The sequence below is a fragment of the Podarcis raffonei genome, chromosome 16 (assembly GCF_027172205.1).
Source record: "Podarcis raffonei isolate rPodRaf1 chromosome 16, rPodRaf1.pri, whole genome shotgun sequence".
In the NCBI taxonomy this organism is placed as follows: domain Eukaryota; kingdom Metazoa; phylum Chordata; class Lepidosauria; order Squamata; family Lacertidae; genus Podarcis; species Podarcis raffonei.
In genome coordinates this window covers 19,850,589-19,875,358 of record NC_070617.1, presented here as the reverse complement: position 1 = coordinate 19,875,358, position 24,770 = coordinate 19,850,589, and the positions used below count along the sequence as shown (strand labels likewise).

At 44.0% G+C, this 24,770-nt stretch overlaps 1 protein-coding gene across 5 annotated transcripts in view; it reads left to right on the top strand.

Moving 5' to 3' along the window:
• The first annotated feature begins 2,992 nt into the window (after nt 1–2,992).
• FBXW8 (F-box and WD repeat domain containing 8) overlaps nt 2,993–24,770 on the top strand; it is a 67,056-nt gene continuing 45,278 nt past the window's right edge. For 2 of the 5 annotated variants that reach the window (XM_053368139.1, XM_053368137.1), the window contains exons 1-2: nt 2,995–3,426; nt 7,652–7,756. In XM_053368139.1, coding sequence (XP_053224114.1) covers nt 3,091–3,426; nt 7,652–7,756 — 441 coding nt within the window. In that variant the 5' untranslated portion in view covers nt 2,995–3,090. Of the gene's footprint in view, nt 3,427–7,651; nt 7,757–24,770 lie in introns of all 5 variants that reach the window. The other 3 variants (XM_053368141.1, XM_053368140.1, XM_053368138.1) reach the window with 3 other exon arrangements.

Below are 24,770 nucleotides of genomic sequence, written 5' to 3'. Positions count from 1 at the left end.
TGGGCCAGATGCGGCCCAATCGCCTTCTCAATCCGGCCCATGGATGGTCTGGGAACCAGCGTGTTTTTACATGAGTAGAATGTGTAAAGGTAAAGGTAAAGGGACCCCTGACCATTAGGTCCAGTCGTGACTGACTCTGGGGTTGCGGCACTCATCTCGCTTTATTAGCCGAGGGAGCCGGCGTACAGCTTCCGGGTCACGTGGCCAGCATGATTAAGCCACTTCTGGCGAACCAGAGCAGCGCACAGAAATGCTGTTTACCTTCCCGCCGGAGCGGTACCTATTTAGCTACTTGCACTTTGACGTGCTTTCAAACTGCTAGGTTGGCAGGAGCTGGGACCAAGCAACAGGAGCTCATCCCGTCGCGGGGATTCGAACCACCGACCTTGCTTTTATTTAAAATGCATCTCTGGGTTATTTGTGGGGCATAGGAGTTCGTTCATTAAGCCCCCCCCCAAAAAAATATATAGTCCGACCCACCACATGGTCTGAGGTTGAAAAATGTTGCTGACCCCTGCTCTAGAGAGTGATCAACTCCAGGCCCCATCCCATCAGCCCCAGTCAGCATGACCCACAGTCAGGGATAATAGAAGACCAGCAACATCTCAAGGACAAGAGATTCCCCATCACCATCTGTACTCGGAGCAAGCGTTTTCATATAATATGTTATGGTGTGTGCAGCATAGACATGGTTGTCAGATTCTATATGGAAGTTCTTAAGCAGAGGTTGGGTGGCCATTTGTCATGGATGCTTCAGTTGAGATTCCTGCATTGCAGGGGGTTGGACTACATGACACTCAGGGTCCCTTCCAACTCTACAATTGCAGTGCTAGAGCCTCATCCTTGCAAGTAGAAGGTCCCAGATTCAATCCATATTATCTCCAGGCAGGGCTGGGAAAGATTCCCTGCTTGACACTCTGCACAGCCATCGCTAGACTGAGCTAGAGGGACCATGGTCTGACTTAGGCTCTTTCTGAATCATAAAATGAAAGAAAACAGTAAAAGACACTGCAGGTGTCCAGTGCTCTCTTTCCTCCAAAGGAAATTAAACCTGTGTGTATAGTGTTTCCACACAACTCAGAAAAACATGGGTGTGTACAGTGGTACCTCAGGTTACATACGCTTCAGATTACATACGCTTCATGTTACACACTCCACTAAGCCAGAAATAGTGCTTCAGGTTAAGAACTTTGCTTCGGGATGAGAACAGAAATTGGGCTCCGGCGGCGCGGCAGCAGCAGGAGGCCCCATTAGCTAAAGTGGTGCTTCAGGTTAAGAACAGTTTCAAGTTAAGAACGGACCTCTGGAACGAATTAAGTACTTAACCTGAGGTACCACTGTATTGCATAATGTTATTCTGTTCCTTAATGTACAGTTTCCAGAGTATACACCCAACAAGAAAAATAACAAAGGAAGAGGAAGGAAAAGGGAAATGAGATAAACATGTTTATGGCTGTGTCAGTTGCACCAGATTAGGCTGAGTTGCAATAGGCCATAAATATAATCAGCGGTAAATAATAATGTATAATTTGGTAAGAAAAAGTTACCACATGATAAGAATAAAAAGCTACCTTTGGTAAAGTTTTATTTAATTCCCTGGAGCAGTAGCACCCAAGAGCCACAATAGCTCTCACAATACCTCTCAGTCTTACCAATTAAAACTCTGCCTCACAGTTAAATCCTCCGATAGGAACAATAATAGCATTTACCAATTATGCATCACACTTCAAAGCAATTGACTTAATAGGATTATATCCATTTAGGTTCTACTAAGAGTAGCCCCTCCAAAGTTAATGGGCATGGCTATCTTAGTCTGATTAATTTCAGTGGGCCTACTTTTTAGTAAGGTAATAGATGATAATAATAATGATTTTTTGGGGGTGGGGTGGGGAATATTGTTATTTAATTTTATCCATGTAACCAGTGTTATTTTTCTAGAAAATGAGGTACTGGAACTCATCATGAACGTCTCCCTTGTTCTCCTATAATGGCAAGGATGCCCACCTGAGAGGTGCAGGAACTCAGTTCCAGTGAGTCCTGGCTAGAAAAAAAAGCCGTGAATGTAACCCAAATAGCAAAACAGAACTTTATGAGATGATAATAATAATAATAATAATAATAATAATAATAATAATAATATACTCCACCCATCCAGCTGGGAGACACTCTGGGTGGCTCCCAACAGATTAAAAACAGAATAAAACATCAAACATTAAAAACTTCCCTAAACAGGGGTACCTTCATAACTAAATAACTACAGTGGTAACTCGGGTTAAGTACTTAATTCGTTCTGGAGGTCCGTTCTTAACCTGAAACTGTTCTTAACCTGAAGCACCACTTTAGCTAACGGGGCCTCCCGCTGCTGCCGCGCCGTCGGAGCACAATTTCTGTTCTCATCCTGAAGTAAAGTTCTTAACCCGAGGTACTATTTCTGGGTTAGCGGAATCTGTAACCTGAAGCATATGTAACCTGAAGCGTATGTAACCCGAGGTACCACTGTAAACGGAATCAAACCAAGGCTGACATGGGGTGTTATGTCCACAAGAAGAAAGGATAAGACTGGTTATCCAGATATTTGCGAGGAGACGGTTAAGCGGAGAGTGCCATCATAAGAAATGAGAGGTGTGGCGCACCTGACTTGCAAGATATACCCATTATAATGGCAACAACAACAACGCATAGTATTGCAGTGCAACGCTTTAATTATATGGCACAAGCAACAATTCAAAATAAAGCCGAAACACGAATAGGAAATTCGAAGCGGCGTGCCGGCTGCCGGGGTGGCATGAAATACATCGCTGCTGCTGCTTTATACGTTTCTGCGCGGGGAGAAGATGCCACAACAGAGCGCGGTTTGCAGAGGAATCTCTCCGAACCGGCTCTCCGTGGAACTCGGAGTTGCTCCCGCCCTCTCCGCCGGCGCTGCCTTCGCTGATTGGCCGAGCGCGCTGCTCCCCGACGACGCGGCGGAACCCCGGAGCGGCAGCCTCAGTTTCCGCCCGGGCTGCTATCGCCAGCGGACCTAGAAACCGGAAGCGGCCGGGCCCGGTGTCAGCCCCGGCTGAGCCCGGTGTCTCTGTGCGGGTTGCTATGGACGACGGAGCGGCCGAGCTGGAGCTTTTCCGCCGCCGCTGGCGGGCCGAGCTGACTCCGGAGGGCCGCAGGAAGAGCAGCCGAGGGCCGGCGGGCAGAGGCGGCCGGAAAAGGCAGCGCGGCGGGGATGGCGGGGCTCCGGAGCCCGTGCGGGGCTGGGGCTGCTGCGGAGGCGTCGCTCGGTGGGAGCCGGAGGAGGAGCAGCCGCCGCCGCCGCCACCGCTTCGGAGGCCGCCCCGCAGCCCCACCGCGCCGGACTGTGATTTGGGAGCTGCCGCCGAGGCTCGAGGAGGAGGAAAGGAGGACCTTTTGGAGCAGCTCATCCTGGACTTGGTACGGGGAGGAACGAGGAGTAGGATTAAGAGCAGTATTGAGTTTGTTTGGTTTTTTACCACTAGTGGCTACAGGTCAGGGGGAAGCGTTATGCTTCAGTTTAATATAATAATAATAATAATACAGTAATATATTATTTATACCCCGCCCATCTGGCTGGGTTTCCCCAGCCACTCTGGGCAGCTTCCAGCAAAATATTAAAATACAACAATTCATCAAATATTAAAAGCTTCCCTAAACAGGACTGCCATCAGATGTCTTCTAAAAGTCAGATCGTTGTTTATTTCTTTGACATCTGATGGGAGGGCATTCCACAGAGTGGGCGCCACTACCAAGAAGGCCCTTGGCCTGGTTCCCTGTAACCTCACTTCTCTCAGTGAGGGAACCACCAGAAGGTTTTACATGCAGAGGGTCATAGAATCATAGGGTTTGGAAGGGATTCTGAGGACCATCTAGTCCCGTGGTTCCCAACGTGGGGCAGTTTTATTTTTAAGGGTGACAATTTGAGAATGAGTTATTAATAAATAATATTTTTTTTAAAAAAAATTATACCCTGCCCTCCCTGGCCAGAACCGGGCTTAGGGCAGCTAACACCATTAAAATTGCAATAAAACGTAAAAGAAAAAGAAAAAACAGATATTTAAACCCGTATTTTAACCCATATTTTAATTAACAGTGAATGACCCTTTAGGCTTCCTCCAGGTAAATAGTTCTCTTTTTGAATAATAAGAATTATATGTCACAGGTTTTTAGAGATGCTTAGGTGGGGCATGGCCAAAAAAAGGTTGGGAACCACTGATCTAGTCCAACCCCTTGCAGCTGTCCCGTACAGGGATCAAACCTGCAACTTTAACTGTACCACTTTCTAACCAACCCCCGGGCATCTGCAGGAAGATCTTAGAATGTCCCCCACCCGTCTGATATCCTAGAGAGCGGCTGCCAGCCAATGTTGGCAATACCAGCCAATATTGGGCTAGATGGATGCAACATACCAACCTGGTATGGTGAATGGCTGTAGATCGGTGGTATAGCACCTGCCTCTCAAGCAGAAAGTCCTCTGTTCAGCCCCCAGCATCCCCAGGTAGGGCTGGGAAAGAGTCCTCCTCTGAAATCCTGGGGAGCAGCTGCCGATGTAGACATTACTGAGCTTGGGGGGGGGGGAATCAGTGGTCTGACATGGGATAAGTTAGCTTCCTATGTTCCTATAGGTCACCAAAACAGGGTGACAGAGCCCATACCTAGTATGCAAGGGGCCTCGGACGTGATGCTGGGAAGGTCTCTGTCCTGCTGCTGCCTGTCAACATGGAGTGGCCTTCCCCAATGTGGTGCCCTCTAGAAGTTTTGGACTCCATCAGCCCCAGAAAGAGCCAATGGGTAGACCAATGGTCTGGATAAATAGACGCCTCTAAGAGGGAGGGATGCAGCAATAAAACTGCCAGCACATTTGCAAAGCTAAGCAGGGTCTGGTATGGTTTCAAATTGGATGGGGTCTGTGTATTGAGATTCCTGCATTGCAGGGGGTTGGACTAGATGATCCTCAGGGTCCCTTCCAACTTCACAGTTCTATGAGTCTTGTGGGGAAGCATCATAGCTCAGTGGTAGAGCATGTGCATTGCATGCAAAAGGTCCCTTCCCTGCACAGTCTTGTCTTAGCCTGTAGCGGCTTTTCTCTTACTGGAGGTGGAAGAAGAAACGAAAACAAGTACACTGCATAAGATAGGGGTGGGGAACCTGTGGCCCTCCAGATGCCTCTGAAGTACAACTCCCATAACCCCTGACCATTGGCCATGCTTGCTAGGGCTGATGGGAGTTGTCGTTCAACAACACCTGGAGAGTCGTAGGTTCCCTACACCTAGCTTAAGAGAACAATTGTGTGGTTGTGGTGATGGGAGATTCTGCAGCAAGTTGAGGCTGTAGGTAGGAGAGGTGGCTCTTCTGCTGTCCCCGTCCCTTGCCATTGACTCCAGTGTAAATACTCCATGTAAATGCTATGCCAGCCCTAGGGCTGTTGTGGTTTTAGGTCCGCAAGGGAACCCTGCTTAGAATCCCGTGGATTTGTGTACACACCATCCTCCGCCCAGTCCGTGGAATAGTGTGGCTGCACGCTTCAATTGACACGAGGGGTGTTGTTGCTGATAGTGGAGTAGCCCTTACACTGCTTCTAACTGCCCCTCAGCTGGCCTTAGGCTGACTTTACAATGTTGTAAAGTACAGTGTGGTGGTTGGATTTATGTTACTTAAAGATTTAGGGTTCTTTCCAACTAAACCAGTGTGCATGTGAAATGACTTACATGAGTGCAGTGGACCTCTCCAACGTTTTGTGAGCCCCCCCCCATTCCTGCAGAGAAGATTTGGGGATGGGTGTGTGTGTAGAGACAGGAAGTTCAATTGCACTCAAAAGTTGAGCCACACACACACAACTATTTTGTTGGATGCAACCCTTATATACAGCCCTTCAGCACAGTGTCCATTGCTACGGTATGCAACAAGAAATTTAAAACTTCTTCCTGCATCTCTGTCTGGCTTGCTAATCTTAAAAACTTTCAGTTAACACAAAGGTTAGAAGAAGCTTGTTCCTCTCTCTTCTGGTTAATTACGTTGTTTTGGTTTGTTTTTTTGTTTTTGTTTTAAAAGCACAGATTAAATTTCTGATGGCAGTAAATTAATCCATTTAGTGAACCAGAGCTCCATTAGCGCACTGGTGTGTAAATGTGTGTCTCCAAGGAGCGGATGGCAATGTTTGTCTTTTGGATTCCTAATAAAAGCTACAGCTAGTTTTGCAAGGGGATCTTTTTCTTTTAATGTGCTCTATGCTTTTTGATGATGGGTTATTTCGTACTCAAAACAGTCTGTAAAGGTGAAGAAATAATTGTGCATTACTTTAAGGATTTCTTCCCTCAAATTGAAGGAATAGGATGCTTCATCTAACGGCCTTCTCTGAGGCAGGATGTGTGTTTGGTAGAGGCAGCCTAAGATGAGCCATTTTGAGTAGACATTTTCTTCTGCCTTCCTGGGCTCTCTTTTGAATCAGGTCTAAGGGCCAAAGGAGAGGTAGCCTGTTTCTCTGCACACTTGTCCTTCCATTTCATGTATGGAGCTGAACAATAATTTTGTGCCAGAAGAGTGATCTTGTCTGGATGCTCACTAAATACGGAGCTGAGCAAACTTTGTTCACACACACACACACACACACACACAACCTCTGTCTTCTTAGCATTACCATATTCAGAAATATCAAGTTACAGTATAGGAAAACTGGTTCTATTAACAGTAATCCTTCTAGTTGGTTAATTGGTTCGGCAACTTCCATGCACATGACGTGCGATGCAAATTATTTGAGATGAGAGTTAAATGATAACCAATCAGAGGCAGCTTTGTCAATCCCAGCAGGTATATAAGAGGACGACTAGGCCTGCGGCACTGATAAATGGGTTTGGAACAAATAGGCTTCAAACCTTGTTCAATCCCCAAGTAAAAGGATTGGTAGCAAGGGGTGGAAAAGAGCTGCTTCCAGGCAGAGCTGTTGAGCTAGAGGGACATACAGGATTGTATCCAAATTAGTTCTACTCAGAGTAGAACCATTGAAATGAATAGACCTTTGTCATGTCCATTAACATCAGTGGGTCCATTCTGAGTAGGGCTGGCATTGGGTACAGATGGTATAAGGCAGCTTGTATACCTGGGGGCACCGCATGCTCTTAGACACCCTTCTGGTGGCTGCTGAGCTTCCTTGCCCCTCCCATTTTTTTCTTTTTTTATGAGGTTTTTTTGACACTGTTTGAGAATTTGCACAGTTTTTTATTAGTGCTTGTTCATGTTGCTGTTGTCTGCTTTTTTTGACTGTTTTGTTTTGGTGTGTGCCTTAGTCGAGGCTATCTTAGGCCAGTTATTTTCAATAAGTCTGCTCTGATTAGCATTGGTTACAACTCTATGCATGTTCCTGTGTTTGGGATGGTTGCGGGCTCTGTGCCTTGCCAGTTTTCCTTCTGCAAAATAGGTACTTTCCTGTGCCCACACCCCCTGGGTCCCCAAAAGTTAAGGGCTCCTATTCTATGCCAATTCTTTATAAGATTCTTTAGCAGAATGAAGTCTGTGGGCTCGTACATGCAAAAAAAGCAGATCAGCGACTTGTGTCTCTTTCCTGTTCCTTCTAGGATGTGGAATAAATAGCAATACAGTATTTTATTTTAACTCCTGTCTCCCACTTCTTCTGACTACTTTTCAGAATGAAATAAACGAAGTTCCCTTCTTCGACGTTCAGCTGCCTTATGAACTGGCGTTAAAAATATTTCAGTTCCTCGGCAGGACGGAACTGGGGAGATGTGCTCAAGTAAGTCTTTGCCAGGTTTACTGGTGCTTCTCGCTTCCTTTCTGAATGTACTACTTGGAAGTAAATGCCATTGGGATCAGTGGGTTGTGCCGAACTGAGTGGTAATAATGCTCTGCACTATTATTTATTTATTATTGCAATTTCAAATCTAGTCCTCCATCATGTCTGAGCAGAGAGCGGCCGCATCTCTCTGTCTTGCAGGGAAGCTGGAGCACTCTGGCAGTAATTAACACTTTGACAGCCCCCATCTCCCAGCCACTGACACCTTGACTGCTTCATGACCGCTTCCTGAGCTACGTGCAGCTCCCAGGATTGGCTGTGGGGTGGGGGGAAGAAACTTTTGAGACCAAAGTGAACCAGATATTGATGGGAAGAGGTGCTAAGTTACAAAAAGAATTGAGAGGCTAGAGAAAAGAAATTTCAGGAACACTCTTTAGAAAGTGATAAAATATCGACATAAAACATTTAACAGGTTCCCCAAAGCGGTCAATATTGACCTCTTAGGAGTGATGGGTCTCTGCTGGGGATGCATAAAGACCTGGCTGGTTGTGTGTGCGTCAGTAATAATAATAATAATAATAATAATAATATAATAATAATAATAATAATAGTTTTATTATTTATGCACTGCCCATCTGGCTGGGTTTCCATCAAGCATTAAAAACCTCTTGATACAGGGCTGCCTTCAGATGTCTTCTAAAAGTTGTGTAATTCTTTATCTCCATGACATCTGATGGGAGGGTGTTCCACAGGGCGAGCACCACTACCGAGAAGGCCCTCTGCCTGGTTCCCTGTAATTTTGCTTCTCGCAGTGAGGGAATCAGCAGAAGACCTCATGTCTGGGCTAAGTGATTGGGGTGGAAATGCTCCTTCAGATATACTGGGATTTAAAAGTCAGCACCAACACTAGGAATTGTGCTCGGAAACATACTTGGAAGGCTTAGGAGTGGGAAATAAGTTTTACAATGCATAGTTTTTCAAAAAGTTCGGAACCTCGCCTCTACATAGTTCCATCTTTATTTCAGACATTGTGATATATCGGTATGTTGCAATGTTTAGCTGGTGATCTATTGTGCTGTTGAAAGCCAGATATCGCCCAGCCTTACTCTATACTTAGTCAGAAGTTTCCGTAATACAACAATGTTCTCAAACCTTGCTGCTTTATTGCTTAAAAAAAGATTGTATACAGGTATTTCTTGACTTTGGCGTTTTTTAAGAATTTGAGTTGGGATCGATGACTACTTTATAAGCTCATCAAAGGGTCAGTGTATGTGGGTGGTATAGAAACCTCTGACTTCTGCACAGCTGAAATGTAGCCCAATGTACAGAGGTAAAAGTCCCATCTGCCGCTCCAGCCATTTTTGCTTCTGACCCTCCCCGCCTCTGTCATGTTTCCCTGAAGGGTTGCCAACGAGGGAGTGCTGAAAAGCTCCCTCACCCTGGCTTGCATTAACATCCTCTTCTGATCAGGAAATCATCTGGGTTTTTTATTGGAAGATTTTCACCCGTTTTTAACTCAGAGTGGTATGCTTTCACTGCAAAGAAACTCCCGAGCAGAAGAAATGGAAAGGATTGAGCAGTTCGCATTGGGGACTTCTAAGCAGGCAATAGAAGTTTATAGCGTAAGGGTTTTGTTGCGCCAGGTCATTCCTTTCTTTCAAATCACTCTGTTGTAACTCCTGCGATGGAGATTTTACACTGAAATTGTACCCCAAAGTTGTCCAGGCCAATTGCTTGGTGCAGTAAACTGGCCTTGACTCTTTTCTCCCACTTAAAAAAATATATATTAGGAGCTGCTTTTATTATGCTCTCTTCTTGACATTAAGCAAATGGTGGGCTTCTGAAGCCATTCTTGAGAAGCAGTCCCAGGATATTTAGGAGGCAGCTGAGCAGCTGAGTTCTGTGCGCTTTACAAGGCTTTTGGAACAAGATGGATGGCCAAAGCTTTTAGTCAGCTTCTAAAGCGATCAAGTAAAAAGCAAAGCCATAAAAAATAAAGACCGTTTTCATTTTCCTCCCGGTGCTTTTGATTTTATTTTTTTGGCTGAATGATGGAAGACCTCTTCTGTTGAATGGAATGCCATGCTGCTTTTCACAGCTGTTGTTCTCTTAGCGTTTGTTATTACCATTATTGTGATTCTTATGGGCGGCAGAGCAGTTTGAGAGTCAGTGAAGTTGCATTGGTTAGTGTGGGCTGGCGTCATGAGCGATGCGAACTCGGAAAAAAATGTTTGAAGTTGGGTAAGAACAAAAGACCTGGATCCTTCTAAATAAAATAGGAAAAGGAAATTTAAATTTAATTAATTTAACTTTAATGTTAAAAGATTAGAATGTTGACAAAATTACTAAACTATGGCAACAAATTGATTTGTCTACTCAGGTCAAAGTCCTAATATGACCAGCAGATGATAATGAAATATGTCAAGGACCAGACATGTTTTGACCCAATGAATCATTTTCAGTGATCAGAAGCAAACTATTGTATACAACTTGGTCACAGAGAATTTGTCCACTGGGTTAGACTGTCGAAATGGTTTATACCAAGTTAGGATATTGTTCAATCTAGCTCAGTATTGTCTACACTGACTGGCAGCGACTCTCCCAGATGCTGAGGATTGAACCTGGGACCTCGTGCATGTGAAGGAGATGCTCTGTCACTGAGCTGTAGCTCTTCCTCATGAAAATATAAAAGCATTAAATGGCACTCCACTCAAGCTTGCTCTGGTTCCCTTTTAGGATTCAGTTAATCACTAAAATAGCTATATATGTGAGATTATATAACACAAATTTCTTGCATATTTGTATTTAGCTCTTGGATATTCTGCTGGTAAGATTCGGTGGAAACCTGGGAAATAACTCACTGACAGTGTTTGAAACTCCCATTGTTGTAGGCACATTTTGAAACAGGGAATTTCATTTGCGCGAGCAGTTTATGAGCTCTAGGCACAGTACTGCACCTAAGATTTCAGATTAAAACTGCAGAGTGGAAGGAAAGGAGAACCTTTTTCTGCCCCCCACTTTCAGCTCCTCTCTGAAGTCTGGAGAAGAGACCCTCTTAAGAATATTAGGGAGGTGGGCAGGGGAAGGACTAGACCATGTGAAGAATGAACATAAGATTTTAGCTGCAGTTCATTGCTTTTCAGCTTTGTTTTCTTGTTATAAAAAAGTGCAACTAGACATTCCCTTGTTGCGCCCATAACCTAGGTTTCAGCTGCCATTTAGCTCCTAGCTTTCATATATCAGTTTCTAACACTGCTCACAAATTGATTTATTTTTATATTAATAAGATGCTTTTGAGTGGCTCAGCTTAGCTTTCAGCAGACAGGCCTCCGTATCAATAAAATCAAGGGCGAAATTTCTTTCTCTCTTCCTATCTCTTTTAGGTAGTGGGGGGAAGTCTTTTTTCCTTTTTCTTTTTAAAAAAATCTTTTGGCATCCAGTTGCTCACCTGTACCCTTAACTCAAGCTGAGCTAGGAAGTTTGAGCTGGAGCCAAATGCTGTGTGTGTTTGTCTGGGCTTTAAATGGGAGCAGCGCTTGTAAAGCAGGAGGCTCGAGATGCTTTTTATTAGCGGTTTCTTGCAGCTGTGCCTCGCTCAGCGAAGCTTTTACTAGGCTTGGCAGTGCCAGTTCCTGGTGCATTAATGGGGGTGCCTGGTCCTAGGGCCCCTCCTTGGAAAAACCCAGGTTTATAAGCCTAGTGGGGCTACAAGTAATCTGATTAAAATCACAGTGGGATAATATTTTTGTTATGCTTTTCCCCCTCCATGAGTGTTAAAAGGACCTCTTGGAACCCGAGAATCCACTTAGGAGCGTCTGTGTTTTCTAAAGCAATGTTTTAACTTAGATTTGGCAGTGGTGCTACAAATGCTTTCTACGTTGGCAAGCCTTGGCTTTTGTTTTCCCACCCCTCTCTTCCTTACCTGTCTTCCTTCCTTGCTTCCTTCCTTCCTTCCCCACCCCATCCTCACTTTGAGGCTGGCAAAGCTTCATTGTGTTTACTTCTCTCTCTTGTTCGGAAGCCTCACCAATGTCAGCAGATGCTTGCTTTAGCTAAAATGGAGAGCAGAGAAGAGTTTAATATGATTTATTGCTACTTCCATTTATAGACTGCTTTACTGCCTGAAAGACCTCAGAGTGGTTTATGCACACTATGAGTATTTTTATTTTTTTAAAGTCAAGTGATTTGCATAGCAAAATACTCATACCATATCCAATCCATAACACAAAACAAATAAAATTGGAGAAAAGTACAAGGCAGTATAATTATATAGTTCCAAACAACACAACATAAAATCATTCATCCAGTCTTGCTCACCATCCATTTCACACAACCACTGCAGCCATTCGCTACCTCAAACGTCACCTCTGTTTGCCACTCATACGTGAACCACTCATATTCAAGAATATTACAACCCACAGGCAAAGGTTCACAGCCAAATGTACACTCATAAGATGCATTCCTGATATCTGAAGCAGTACTGGACTCTGGACAATCTCTTACTCCTCCCATCTCTCACCTGAGAGGAGCCCAGATCCCTAGTAGAGAAGGCTCTCTCTCCCTGGAGGGCACAGAGCTATTTCCATCAACTCCCAGAATTATAACATGCGCGGAACTGCAAAATCTCAACATAAAGAAGCAATCAACTTGGGTAGTTTTCTTTCCCTTTGCTAGAGCATTAACTCCTCCTGGCAGCTGTCTTTGCATGTGTGCCAATGTCAGGATTATTATTCTTATTATTAATTTTTCTTCCTCTCCTCCTTCCTCCTCCTCCTCTTCATAATAATAAAAATAAAGAATTATTGCATTTACATCCCACATTTTTCTCCAAGGAACTCAAGGTGGTGTACATGGCTTTCCACCTCCTCATTCAGTCCCCCAAACAACCCTGTGAGGTAGGTTTGACGGAGAGCCAGTGAGAAGACATTGATTTTAAAGAGAACAAGAAAGCGGGGGGGGGGATCATTGTCACCAACTTCTGAGTGCATTGCAGACGTGGTGGTGAAGATTGAGACAGCTGTAGGCATTTTTGGATGATATGGAATATCTAGAGCCATTTAAATCTGACTTTAGTCCGGGCCATGGGACGGAGTTGGTCTAGGTCACCCTGCCCGGAATGGCCTCTATTAATGGGACAAGCAGGGCTGATCTTGGTCCTTCTCAAGCTTTCTGTGGCTATTTAATATTGTTGACTGCCATATCCTTCTGGACCAACTACGTGGGATGGAATTTGGGGACCCTGTTCCTTACATGACCTAGTCTAGAGAGCAGCATTGGGAGAGTGTGGTTTGGGGTTTTTTTTGGTATCTCTGTATTTATGCTATGGGGTGCCATAGAGCCGCTGTGATGTCTTGGGGTTTCTTATGGCACACAGAGAAAAGGAATTCATGGTATAAATTTTCCTATTTCTTAAGTTTTCCCTGAAGAGATAACTCTCCCCTTTCCTTTTTTTCTGAAGACTATTCAGTCATTCAAGAAAGGGTCATAACCCATTGGTTTGAGCACCTGGTTTGGATGCTAAAGATCCCAGGTTGAATCCTCATCACCTCCAGTAAGGACTAGGAATGTCCCCTTTCTGCAACCCTTCAGAACCGCTGCTGGTCATCGTTGGCCATGCTGAACTAGCTGGACCACTGAAGCCGCTGAAGCCTGAAGCAATCCAGCCCAGGCACATGGTGGGCAAAGTCCCAGTGATCAATGGGCCTATTGTTGAGTCATGTTAGCTATCCTTACCATCTCTGTGGGCCTTGAAGCTCAACCTGCCAGGGGAAGGCTACAGCTGGATATCAGTCTCCATGGGTGGGCGCAGGGAAACCTACTAGGACAATCGACTCTGCAAAGAGAAGACTGTGTGCTTCTTGCATGTAACGATGGGCAATTTCATCACCATTGTTGGCAATTACATCACCCAGTTGCGCAGTTACATCACAGGAGAAGCAGCAGAGGAGGAGGAAGCTGTGGTACTGCGGGAACAGGAAGACGAGCGGCTGCGGGAGTGGCGGCAAGTGGAGAGGGCGGAGCGGGAGTGGCAGCGGCTGGAGTTTGAGCGGGAGCAGCAGCGGCTGCTGGAGCAGCAGCGGCGGGTGTCGCAGCAGCAGCAGCGGGCGTTGCAGCAGCAGCAAAGCCTGGCGCAGGAAGAGGAGCAGCGGCAGCAGGAGCTGGCGCGGCAGCAGGAATTCCGCCGGAGGCTGAGCTCCCGGAGGAGCGACCCCGCTCAGGAGGACGCGATACGCCAGCGGCAATTGCAGCTGGTGGCGCAGCACTGGGAGCACTTGGAGGCCAAGGACTCCCGCCTGTTCGCCGCGCAAGAGCTGCATCGGCACTCGTTGCAGGACCATCAGGATAATGCCAACCTGCGCGCGGATCGGCGGATGGAGCACGAGCAGCGCCGGCTGCGCCACAGCCTCGACGTCGCGCGCCAAGACACGGAGAGGTGGGTGGAGCGGGAGCAGCAGCGGGTGGAGGCGGCCCTCAGCAATCAGCAGCAGCTGGCTATGCTACACGATCCACATGGCTTCTATCAACCCTTCTAACTCAGCGATACACCACAAAGCATCGCCGGCAGGGGGTTGCATCCATGATATTCCTAGTCGTCCTGGGTGCTGCGTCGGCTGCAGTTGCATTGAGGGGAGTGGAGACCGAATGGCCATTTGTATCACCCAGATGAGCAGCAGGCCATCCTGGAAAGAAGGAGATGATCACCACCGCTATTCAGAGGGTGCTTCTGGGAGAACCGCGATGCACATGTTGAAACTCCATTGAGGAAGAAACTAACTCTCCGTGATACTGCCTTTTGGAACCTTGCCTGATAGGACTTGGGACTGGGAATTCCTTGAGTCGCCACCCCTTTGAGACTGAATTAGAGGAGTGAAGCTCATGTGGCCCACCATTCCTTCCTGTCTTCTCCCCAGTGTTCTGCGCCCCTCCCGTCACTTGCCATGTATCCTGTGACCTCATAAAAGCATACGGAACGGGCACGAGGTCCATTTATCCACCTTGGATGATGAGGATTTATTCATCGGCCGCTTCTTGGCCCCCACAAGGCCCCCAAAAGTGGTGAACCCTTAAAGCAAAGTATACAATAAAGTACAATTAAACAAGCAAAGCAAAGTAAGCGATAGAATGCAGTGAAATGACATAGGTCAGCTGGCTAGCAAAACAGCGTAAGGCAGCACAGTGGAAGTGCAGAAAAGTTGAGCCTTCCCAAGCTAGAAGGCAAGTGTGACCTCAACAAGCATACATCCCTCACGCTTGAAAGCTAGTAGCACCCCAGGACAGGGGTTGCTATCGGAGCCAGTGTGGTGTAGTGGTTAAGAGCAGTGGACTCGTAATCTGGGGAACCGGGTTCGCATCTCCGCTCCTCCACATGCAGCTGCTGGGTGACCTTGGGCTAGTCACACTTCTCTGAAGTCTCTCAGCCCCACTCACCTCACAGAGTGTTTGTTGTGGGGGAGGAGGGGAAAGGAGATTGTTAGCCACTTTGAGACTCCTTAGGGTAGTGATAAAGCGGGATATCAAATCCAAACTCTTCTCTTCTTCTGTGAGATTCCAACATCCACCAGCTCAATCCAGCATGGCCAAAGGTCAGGGTTGAGAAGGGGAGTTTCAGGTTCTACAACCACTGCCTTAAGATGTCCTCTGAGCGCCCAAAGGAATCTGAGCTTAGCTTAAAACAGTGGTTCCCAAAAATCCCTGCTCCCAGTGGGAGACCTGAAAATTGCAGATTTCCTTGGCTTGCCCCACTTCGTGATTTTTCTGCATGTCAAAGCAATTGTAAGGCGCTGTGCTAGTTGCCGTGCAATTTTTAATCATACCTTTCTTGCTGTTTTTATTTTTTCTGTTGTATTTTATTGCGTTAGAATTTGCCTTCTGCAGAATTCAGATTGTCAAACAGTAAAATGCAATGTAAGAAATATATTTGAATATAAGCCATAATTTTAAAAATGCAATTAAAAACCAGTGTATTTAATGCAGACATGGCACAGCCCACCAAATTGAAGTTCATGGACCACGGTTTGGGACCCCCTGGCCTGCAACATCTGGCTTTCTCCATGAGAGATTGCATCATGATTTTGGGAGTGCTTCCCCCCCTTTACTTAGTTTTATGATTAGTGTCATGAACAGAGCCTTAAACGGCTCAGAATGCCAATACCTCAAGGACCCCATACGAATCGACCTGAACCCTGCAATCATCATTTGAGGCTGTTATTCATGTGCTCCCTCTACGAGAGGTCGAGAGGGTAGCAGCATGATAGCGAGTCTTCTCTGCGGTGAGATTTCTTGTTGCCTTTTGCATGTATTTGGGGCTCAGAGCAGCAGGAACAGGCCCACATTAATCTCTCCTGCTGATGGAGAAGGGCTGTAGCTCAGTGACAGAACATCTGCTTTGAATGTAGAAGACCCCAGGCTCAATCCCCAGTATCTCCAAGGTGGGGCTGGGAAGGAGCCTCGTCTGAAACCCTGGAGAGCCCCTGCCTGCCTGTGTTGACAGTGCTGAGCTTGATGGACCCATAGTCTGAATCTTAAGTAAAAGGCAATTTTCTATCATCCTGAAAACCAGAGTGGGCAGAAACATGGCAGTAAAACTGAGGGTGATTTAAAACAGAAAAAAACACACACATGGTGGAAAAACCATAAGACAAATCAACCTGTCAGGCAAAAGGCCTGTCTGAATCATATCTGTGTTTTTTTTTAAAAAAAAGACATTTACTTGTTCTTTGGAAGGATTCCAGAGAGGGTTAGATGAGGCCTTGTCTCAGAAAAGGAACTCCAAAGCACAGGAGCAGCCAGTGAGAAGTTATTCTCTGCTTCTCTGCCAGGTGTGCATCATGTTCCTTAAACCTGGGGTAGCCACCATCCAGATATTTCTGGAGTGCAGCTCCCATGATCTCTGACCCTTGGCTGTGTTGGCTGAGGCTGATGGGAACTGTAGTACAGAAAGACCTGGAGCGCAACACGCCAGCTGTCCCTAGATTAAATGCCCCCCGGTCTGATTCAGCGGAGCATTTGTGTTTTTCATATCTCTACAGCATGGGTAGGCAAACTAAGGTCCGGGGGCCAGATCCGGCCCAATCGCCTTCTAAATCCGGCCCGCGGACAGTCTGGGAATATGCGTGTTTTTACAGGAGTAGAATGCGTCCTTTTATTTAAAATGCATCTCTGGGTTATTTGTGGGGCATAGGAATTCGTTTATTATACAGTCCAGCCCCCCACAAGGTCTGAGGGACAGTGGACCGGCCCCCTGCTGAAAAAGGTTGCTGACCCCTGCTCTGCAGCATATGGCATGTCTCAGAGAGAGAGCAGGCACTGAGCTGCAATTTAACTAAAGTGGCCGATAAGCCTATGTGAAGGTTTATTCTGGGGGAATAACAGCAGAGAGGTACAAAGGGACCTTATGCTGCCTTCTATATAGACCTGCCTGAATGTTAAGGTTGGGTGGGGTACTGTTCTTAGGTGACACATAGCAGGGCCTTCTCTGTGTTGGTATCCTGTTTATTGAACTCTGTCGCTTTGGAGGTGTCTCTGGCACCATCATTTTACTTATTTCATTTTTTTTAAAGATATTAGAGTTTTACAAAATGAAAAAAGAAAAAAGAAAGAATACAAGTAAAAAATAATTCCATCCTTCCATCACATTCTTTCATTTGCCTAATTCCCGGACCTCCTCAAACCTCCCTTTTTGTATTCCAGTTTAATTTGTTAGTTCAGCAAATCCTTCCCCTCTTTACTTATCCTAATCTTTAATCTTAAAATAATGTAACATTAGATTTTTATCTATTAATAGTCCAATTTTTTCATACTCCTTATAGCATTATAGCTAAAAACCACATAACTTTTCATCCAACATCATTCTAACATTCATTAATTTTACAATATTTCTGTAAGTAGTCTTTAAATTTCTTCCAATCTTCTTCCACCGACTCTTCTCCCTGGTCTCGGATTCTGCCGGTCATTTCTGCCAATTCCATATAGTCCATCACCTTCATCTGCCATTCTTCCAAGGTGGGTAAATCTTGGGTCTTCCAATACTTTGCGATAAGTATTCTTGCTGCTGTCGTAGCATACATAAAGAAAGTTCTATCCTTCTTTGGCACCAATTGGCCAACAATGCCCAGGAGAAAGGCCTCTGGTTTCTTCAGGAAGGTATATTTAAATACCTTTTTCATTTCATTATATATCATCTCCCAGAAAACCTTAATCCTTGGGCACGTCCACCAAAGGTGAAAGAATGTACCTTCTGTTTCTTTACATTTCCAACATTTGTTATCGGGCAAATGATAAATTTTTGCCAGCTTGACTGGGGTCATGTACCACCTGTATATCATTTTCATGATATTCTCTCTTAAGGCATTGCATGCCGTAAACTTCATACCTGTGGTCCATAACTGTTCCCAGTCAGCAAACATAATATTATGTCCAACATCTTGTGCCCACTTAATCATAGCAGATTTCACCGTTTCATCCTGTGTATTCCATTTCAACAGCAAGTTATACATCCTTGACAAAATCTTAGTTTTGGGCTCTAACAGTTCTGTTTCCAATTTTGATTTTTCCACCTGGAATCCAATTTTTTTGTCCTGATTATATGCCTCCATTATTTGATAATAATGAAGGCAATCTCGCACTTTATTCTTTAGTTTTTCATAACTCTGCAATTTCAATTTGTCTCCTGCTTGTTCCAAAATTTCCCAATATTTCGGCCATTTGGCCTCCATATTGAGTCTTTTCAAAGCCTTTGCTTCCATTGGTGACAGCCACCTTTGGGTTTTACTTTCAAGTAAATCTTTATATCTTATCCAGACATTAAATAGTGCTTTCCTGACAATATGATTTTTAAATGCTTTATGTGCTTTGACCTTATCATACCACAAATATGCATGCCAACCAAATACATTGTTAAAGCCTTCCAAATCCAAAATGTCTGTGTTCTCAAGGAGTAGCCATTCTTTCAACCAGCAGAAAGCTGCTGATTCATAATACAGTTTAAGGTCTGGCAGGGCAAATCCACCTCTTTCCTTTGCATCCGTTAAAATTTTAAAGTTTATTCTGGGTTTCTTGCCCTGCCAGACAAATCTAGAAATATCTCTCTGCCACTTCTTGAAACAATCCATTTTGTCCAAAATTTGCAATGTTTGAAACAAAAATAACATTCTTGGCAATACATTCCTCTTTATCGCAGCAATACGGCCTAGCAGTGAAAGCTTCAAATTTGACCAAATTTCTAAGTCTTTTTTCACTTCCGCCCAACTTTTTTCATAATTATCTTTAAATAAATTCACATTTTTGGCTGTCATATTAATCCCCAGGTATTTCACTTTCTTAACCACTGTTAAACCTGTCTCATTCTGAAACCTCTCTCTTTCATTCTCTGTTAAATTTTTCCCTAGAACCTTTGTTTTTAGTTTATTCAATTTAAATCCTGCAACCTGACCAAAGTCTTGAATCAGTTCCAAAACTCTTTTGGTACTAGATTCTGGCTCCTGTAGTGTCAGTACTAAATCATCTGCAAATGCTCTCAATTTATACTGTTTAGCTCCGAGTTGTATACCTTTAACCAACTGGTCCCTTCTAATCATGTTCAACAAAACCTCCAGGACTGATATAAAAAGCAATGGGGAAATTGGGCAACCTTGTCGTGTCCCTTTCTCTATCTTAAATTCCTCCGTCACCTCATTATTAACAATTAGCTTTGCCTTTTGTTCAGAGTAAATTGCACTTATACCATTTCCAAATCCTTCTCCCACCCCCATCCCCTGTAGATTCTTCTTCATAAAACTCCAAGAGATGTTGTCAAAGGCTTTCTCCGCGTCCACAAATATTAAAACTGCTTTGGTATTAATATTCACTTCTAACTTTCCCAAAATGTTAATTATATTCCTCAAATTATCAGACAAATGTCTACTCGGAAGAAAGCCTGCTTGGTCTTTATGAATCTCTTCCATCAATACTTTTTTTAATCTCTTGGCCAAAATATCTGCAAAGATTTTGTAATCCACATTGAGTAATGATATGGGGCGGTAGTTCTTGAGCTGAGTTTTTTCAGTTTCTGTTTTCGGTATAAGTGTAATATATGTTTCTTTCCACGATTCTGGCACCTTTTCCCCTTCCAATATTTCATTACAGACTTCCTTTAAAGGTTGTACTAACCACTCTTTTAAAGTTCTGTAATATCTTGAAGTCAGTCCATCTGGTCCTGGAGATTTGCCCAATTGCATGTTCTGAATGGCATCTTCTATTTCCTGTTCAGATATTTTACAGTTCAACATTAATTTACTTTCTTGAGGAATTTTTTGTAATCCATTTATCTTCAAAAATCGATCTATGTCAACTTCTTTCTGTGGCCCTTGTGTATATAATTGTTTGAAGTACCTCTGGAAACATTTTTTAATCTCAGCTGGGTTCTGTATGTTCCTTCCTTCCACTTCTAAATTTGTAATAGTATTTAATTTTTGTCTTTTTTTCATTTGCCAAGCTAACAACTTTCCACATTTGTTAGCTGATTCAAATGTCTTTTGTCTCATTTGTTTAATTTTCCATTCTATTTCCTGGTTCATCATTTTCATATATTGTACTTGGTATAACTTTATTTCTCTCAGGATCTCTTGCAACTTTGGTTTTGCTCTCAATTTCTTCTCACTTTCTTTTATTTTTTCCAAAATTTTGTCTTTCTTCTCATTTTGGCTTCTCTTCTTTATTGCATTCTGTTGTATCAAGAACCCTCTCATAACGGCTTTACTTGCGTCCCAGATAACTCTTTTTTCAACGTTGGTGTTCATATTTATCTCAAAATAGTCTCTCATAGTTTTTTGGGCCTTCTTAATCACGTTTTCATCTCTGAATAAAGTGTCATTCATCCTCCATCTAAAAGAACCAGTGGAAATCAGTTTCATCTCCATCTTCACAGGATTGTGGTCAGAGCAAGTTCTTGGACAGATTTCCACCTTCTTTATCTTTGGAGCTGTTCCTCTAGTTACCCATATTTGGTCGATTCTGGTCCATGTCATTTTGGCTTCAGAAAAGAAAGTCCCTCTCTAGCCAGGGGATTCTTTATTCTCCAAATATCAACTAGGTCCAGATTGTCTGTCATCTCAAAAAAGGTTTTCGGTAGTCTACCATCCTTGGTGACCACCTGTCTTTGTGCCTTGTCCATGTTTGTTGATACTACTGCATTCATGTCTCCCATCAAGATCAAATTATAGTCCATATAGTCCATTAAAGTCTCATGCAACTTTTTGAAGAATTCAGATTTCCCCTCATTTGGTGCATAAATTCCCACTATCAAGAATTTTTCTCCTTGAATTTGAATTTCAATTGCCACATATCTTCCTTGGTCATCTTTAAAAATAAATTTCGGTGATAATCTCTCCTTTGCATAGATCACTACTCCTCTTTTTTTAACTTTATCAGATGAAATAAACTCTTGTCCCAATCTTTTATTAATCAGCACTTTTCTATGTAGCCTAATCACATGTGTTTCCTGTAGACAAATCAAGTCCAATTGTTCCTTTTTCAATAAATGAAAAACATTTTTCCTTTTCTGGGGGGAATTTAGTCCATTACAATTCCAGCTTAATAGTTGCAAAGCCATAGTGTAGTTACTTTGTTTTTCCTCCAACAGCACCAAGTATCTGTTCTTGTTCTGTCGGTGGCGTCACTTTCTCTAAACCAGGTAATCCAAAAGATAAGTTTGCTATATCTAGCATTCCACTTTCCCGTGCTCTTGGCTCTTTCCCAATTTCCGCTTCTTTCTGTAAGTCTTCTCCACGGTCTCTCAGAAATCTATCTTTGTCGTCCAGTGATCTTATTTTTATCTTCCTTCCTTTGTATTTAAAGGACAAGCCTTGAGGGAATTCCCACCTGAAAAGGATTCTGTTACTTCTCAACAAAGCGACCAGATCTGCGTAGTTGAACCTAAGGTCCAAAAGATGTTTCGGAATGTCCTTAAATATCTCAACACTTGACTAATAAATTTCCAAGGTCTTTTGGTAGTGCAAATTCAAGATTTTGTCTCTCTCCTCTTTAGTTCGAAAAGTAATGAGGCAGTCTCTCACTTTATTCTTCTTTCCTCCTCTTCCAAGCCTGAATGCACTTACTATCTTGAATTCTTCCTTTCCCGAGTCTAGTTGCCAAAACTCTGTAAATTCCTTAGTAAGAAAATCGGCCAAATTGTCCTTCTCAAGTTCAGGTACAGCTCTGATCCTCAAATTGGTTTGTTTCTCCTTCAATTCCACCATGGAGAGCATCAAACCGTGGTCATCCAGTCGTCTGTGTATCAGTGGTATCTTCTCTTCAGTGGCAGTTGCTATCTCTTTTTGCTTCCTCAGCAGTCTTTCGAATCTGAGTAGATTCTTGAAGCAATTTCTCAATAGCCTGTGTATTGGTATTCACCTGCTGTCCCAAGTTATTTATGCTTGTAGTATTTTGGTCGATTTTTGCTGATGCTTCGGCTACTTGTTTATTTGTTTCAGCCACCTGTATGTTTGTTTCAGCTACTTGCCTGGTTAAATTTTCCAATGACTCATTAATTTTCCCTAATGCCAAAGCTAAAACCTCCTCAGACGACATTCCTTTTGACTTCGCTTGTGCAGGTGCAGCCCCTGATGGTCCAGATACCCCAGAGGCCCCAGATGCTGATGCTCTTCTTTGTGACCCAATGTCTGCGCGAATTCTGCCAGACCTCAATATTTTCTCTTGAGTCGACTCTAACTTTTCTTTCCCGTCTGCCATACCACTCCAGATAAGTCCAAGGTTGCTCCCACAGCTGGGCTTTGTTATGAAGTGGAAAATTCCCTGGCTCAGTTGTTTTTGCAACAATGTCCAACTTCCTCTAGGGGGACACAGTTACAGTCAAACTTATAACTTTTAAAAGTAACTTTTATAAGTCCCCCAGTTCATCAAAAAAGACGACTGTATCAATTCCAACTATTTTGAGGTTACTCTAAAACCAGGAGAAGTCAGCCAGAAACACTGTATCTCTTTTGCAGAGTTAGCTGTCAAAAGCAATCTATTGCCAATAGTGCCTTTCACAATACGGCATTCATTATCAAGGCAGTCCGTTCCCAGGGTCTAAGCAGTGGATTTTAACTTCCTTTCCCCACTTTCTTTACAGGAAATAAAAGTTCAGATCTTTCCCCCTCCTCTCCTGCAATCCGGAGGGAAAATCTTCTGTCTGACATTCGGATTTTAACCCTTTTAAAAGTTGCTTTCAAAGTTCTAGCTCACAGTCTCTTTGCTTTGTTCCGTATACAAGAAACGGGAGGCAGACTTCCTGTTTATTCTTCCCCCGTTTCGGTACCGAATTTACTAATTTCCTTTCCTTTATAATCCAATTTAATCCTACTCACGGGTAGTTGTTTCTTGCAGCCAAATTGTCCAGGAAAAAGTCAGCACTCTCCGATAACGGCTGTGCAGCTTCGCTCCGCGGAAGAAGAAGTCACTCACAGCACCGCACCGCTCTCCCCGCTTTGCTCCGGAGCCCAAAAAGAGGGTCCCTTTGCAGTTTGGGGGGGCGCTAAAGGTGCCCGCTGAGTCCCACGCTCACAGGCTTCACCCGCCTGTGATTTTTGAATGGGTCCCCGCTTCGCCGCAGCGGTCAGACCCGATCCCGCGGAGCTGGTCCCTCGGAGATCAGAGGGAATCCGCCATTATCGCTGGCGCTAACCCGGAAGTCGACCCATCATTTTACTTATTTCAACCATTGGGCAGGATGCATTTCTTCACCCAGGTTTTGAGGAGCCAATGAATTGTTTTAGATTGGGTTTTGTGCGTCCCCTCCCTTTCCCTCCTTTTTTGCGCTGTCATAATCTTTATGCTCTAATTGTACTTTTAAGTCAAGAGTCCTCAACCTTTTCAGACCGGTGACCCACCTTTAGCCCAAACATGCATTTGGGAATTAATTTTACACTGTATAGTTCTACTGCAGTAATGTTGCTGCTCTGCCTCCCTGGAGGGTCCCTACCCCACTGGCTTAGGTCTGATGGTCAGGGTAGAAAAAGAATCGGAATTGGAGGGAAAGGAGAGCAAGTTCGTTTTCCAGTAGCATCAAGAGCTGCAATGAATAGGCGTTGGAAGGGTCAAGATCTACCCAAAATCTTTATTGAACCACTTTTATTAAATCTGCCAGGACGATCAGGTGCATCTATCACTCTCAGTGTTGCCAAGCAAAACCCACCAAGAACTGACCCCAGACACTTTGTAATTCTCCTCTTTGGAGTTTGTGACATGACTACAACTTTTAAGATGTTGGTGCCCTTGTTACTCTGTGCTACTTTTATTTATTGTTTTCAACGCTACTAGACCCATCTGGACAACATGTTCCATACACTTCTTATTTTGCTTCTTTAATTCTGGTCATGATCAATAAAGATTTGATTTGATGTGCTTTGGAAGGATTTCCAATAAATGACCTTGCACATTGGTACCAAAAGATGGTGGTGCGTTGCTTTATTAGACAAGCTCACATAAGGAGTGACACTTGCTGGATGTGTTTGCAGCTGTATCCCCTTGTTTTACTGAGTATGCAGGAGTTAAGTGCGCCTGACTATCCCTCGCCTGCAGCATATTCTCATTTGTAGTTTCAGTAAAAAACTTTTGGTTTGGGAGGGAGCAACAAGTCAGCCCAGAACCTGTAAGGAAGCTGCTTATTAATTTGAAACTGCCAGTAAACCAGTTTGTATTTACCTGTCTCTTCCATTCTTCCAATTGACTGTGGAACAGTGTATGACTTATTTGTAATAATCCTTGAGTCTGCTTTCTAAGAACATAAGAAGAGCCTGCTGGATCAGGCCAGTGGCCCTCCTAGTCCAGCATCCTGTTCTCACAGTGGCAAACCAGATGCCTATAGGAAACCTGTAGGCAGGATCTGAGCATGACAGCAACTCTCCCGTCTCAGGTGGGGAAGAGAGACCATTATAACACAGCACAGCCAAACTTCACTTTTAACTCCATGCATGAAGATGCTGCCAGCTTTCAACAAACGTACTGTCTGGAGCTGATACCTGTCTTGCTGCTTTTA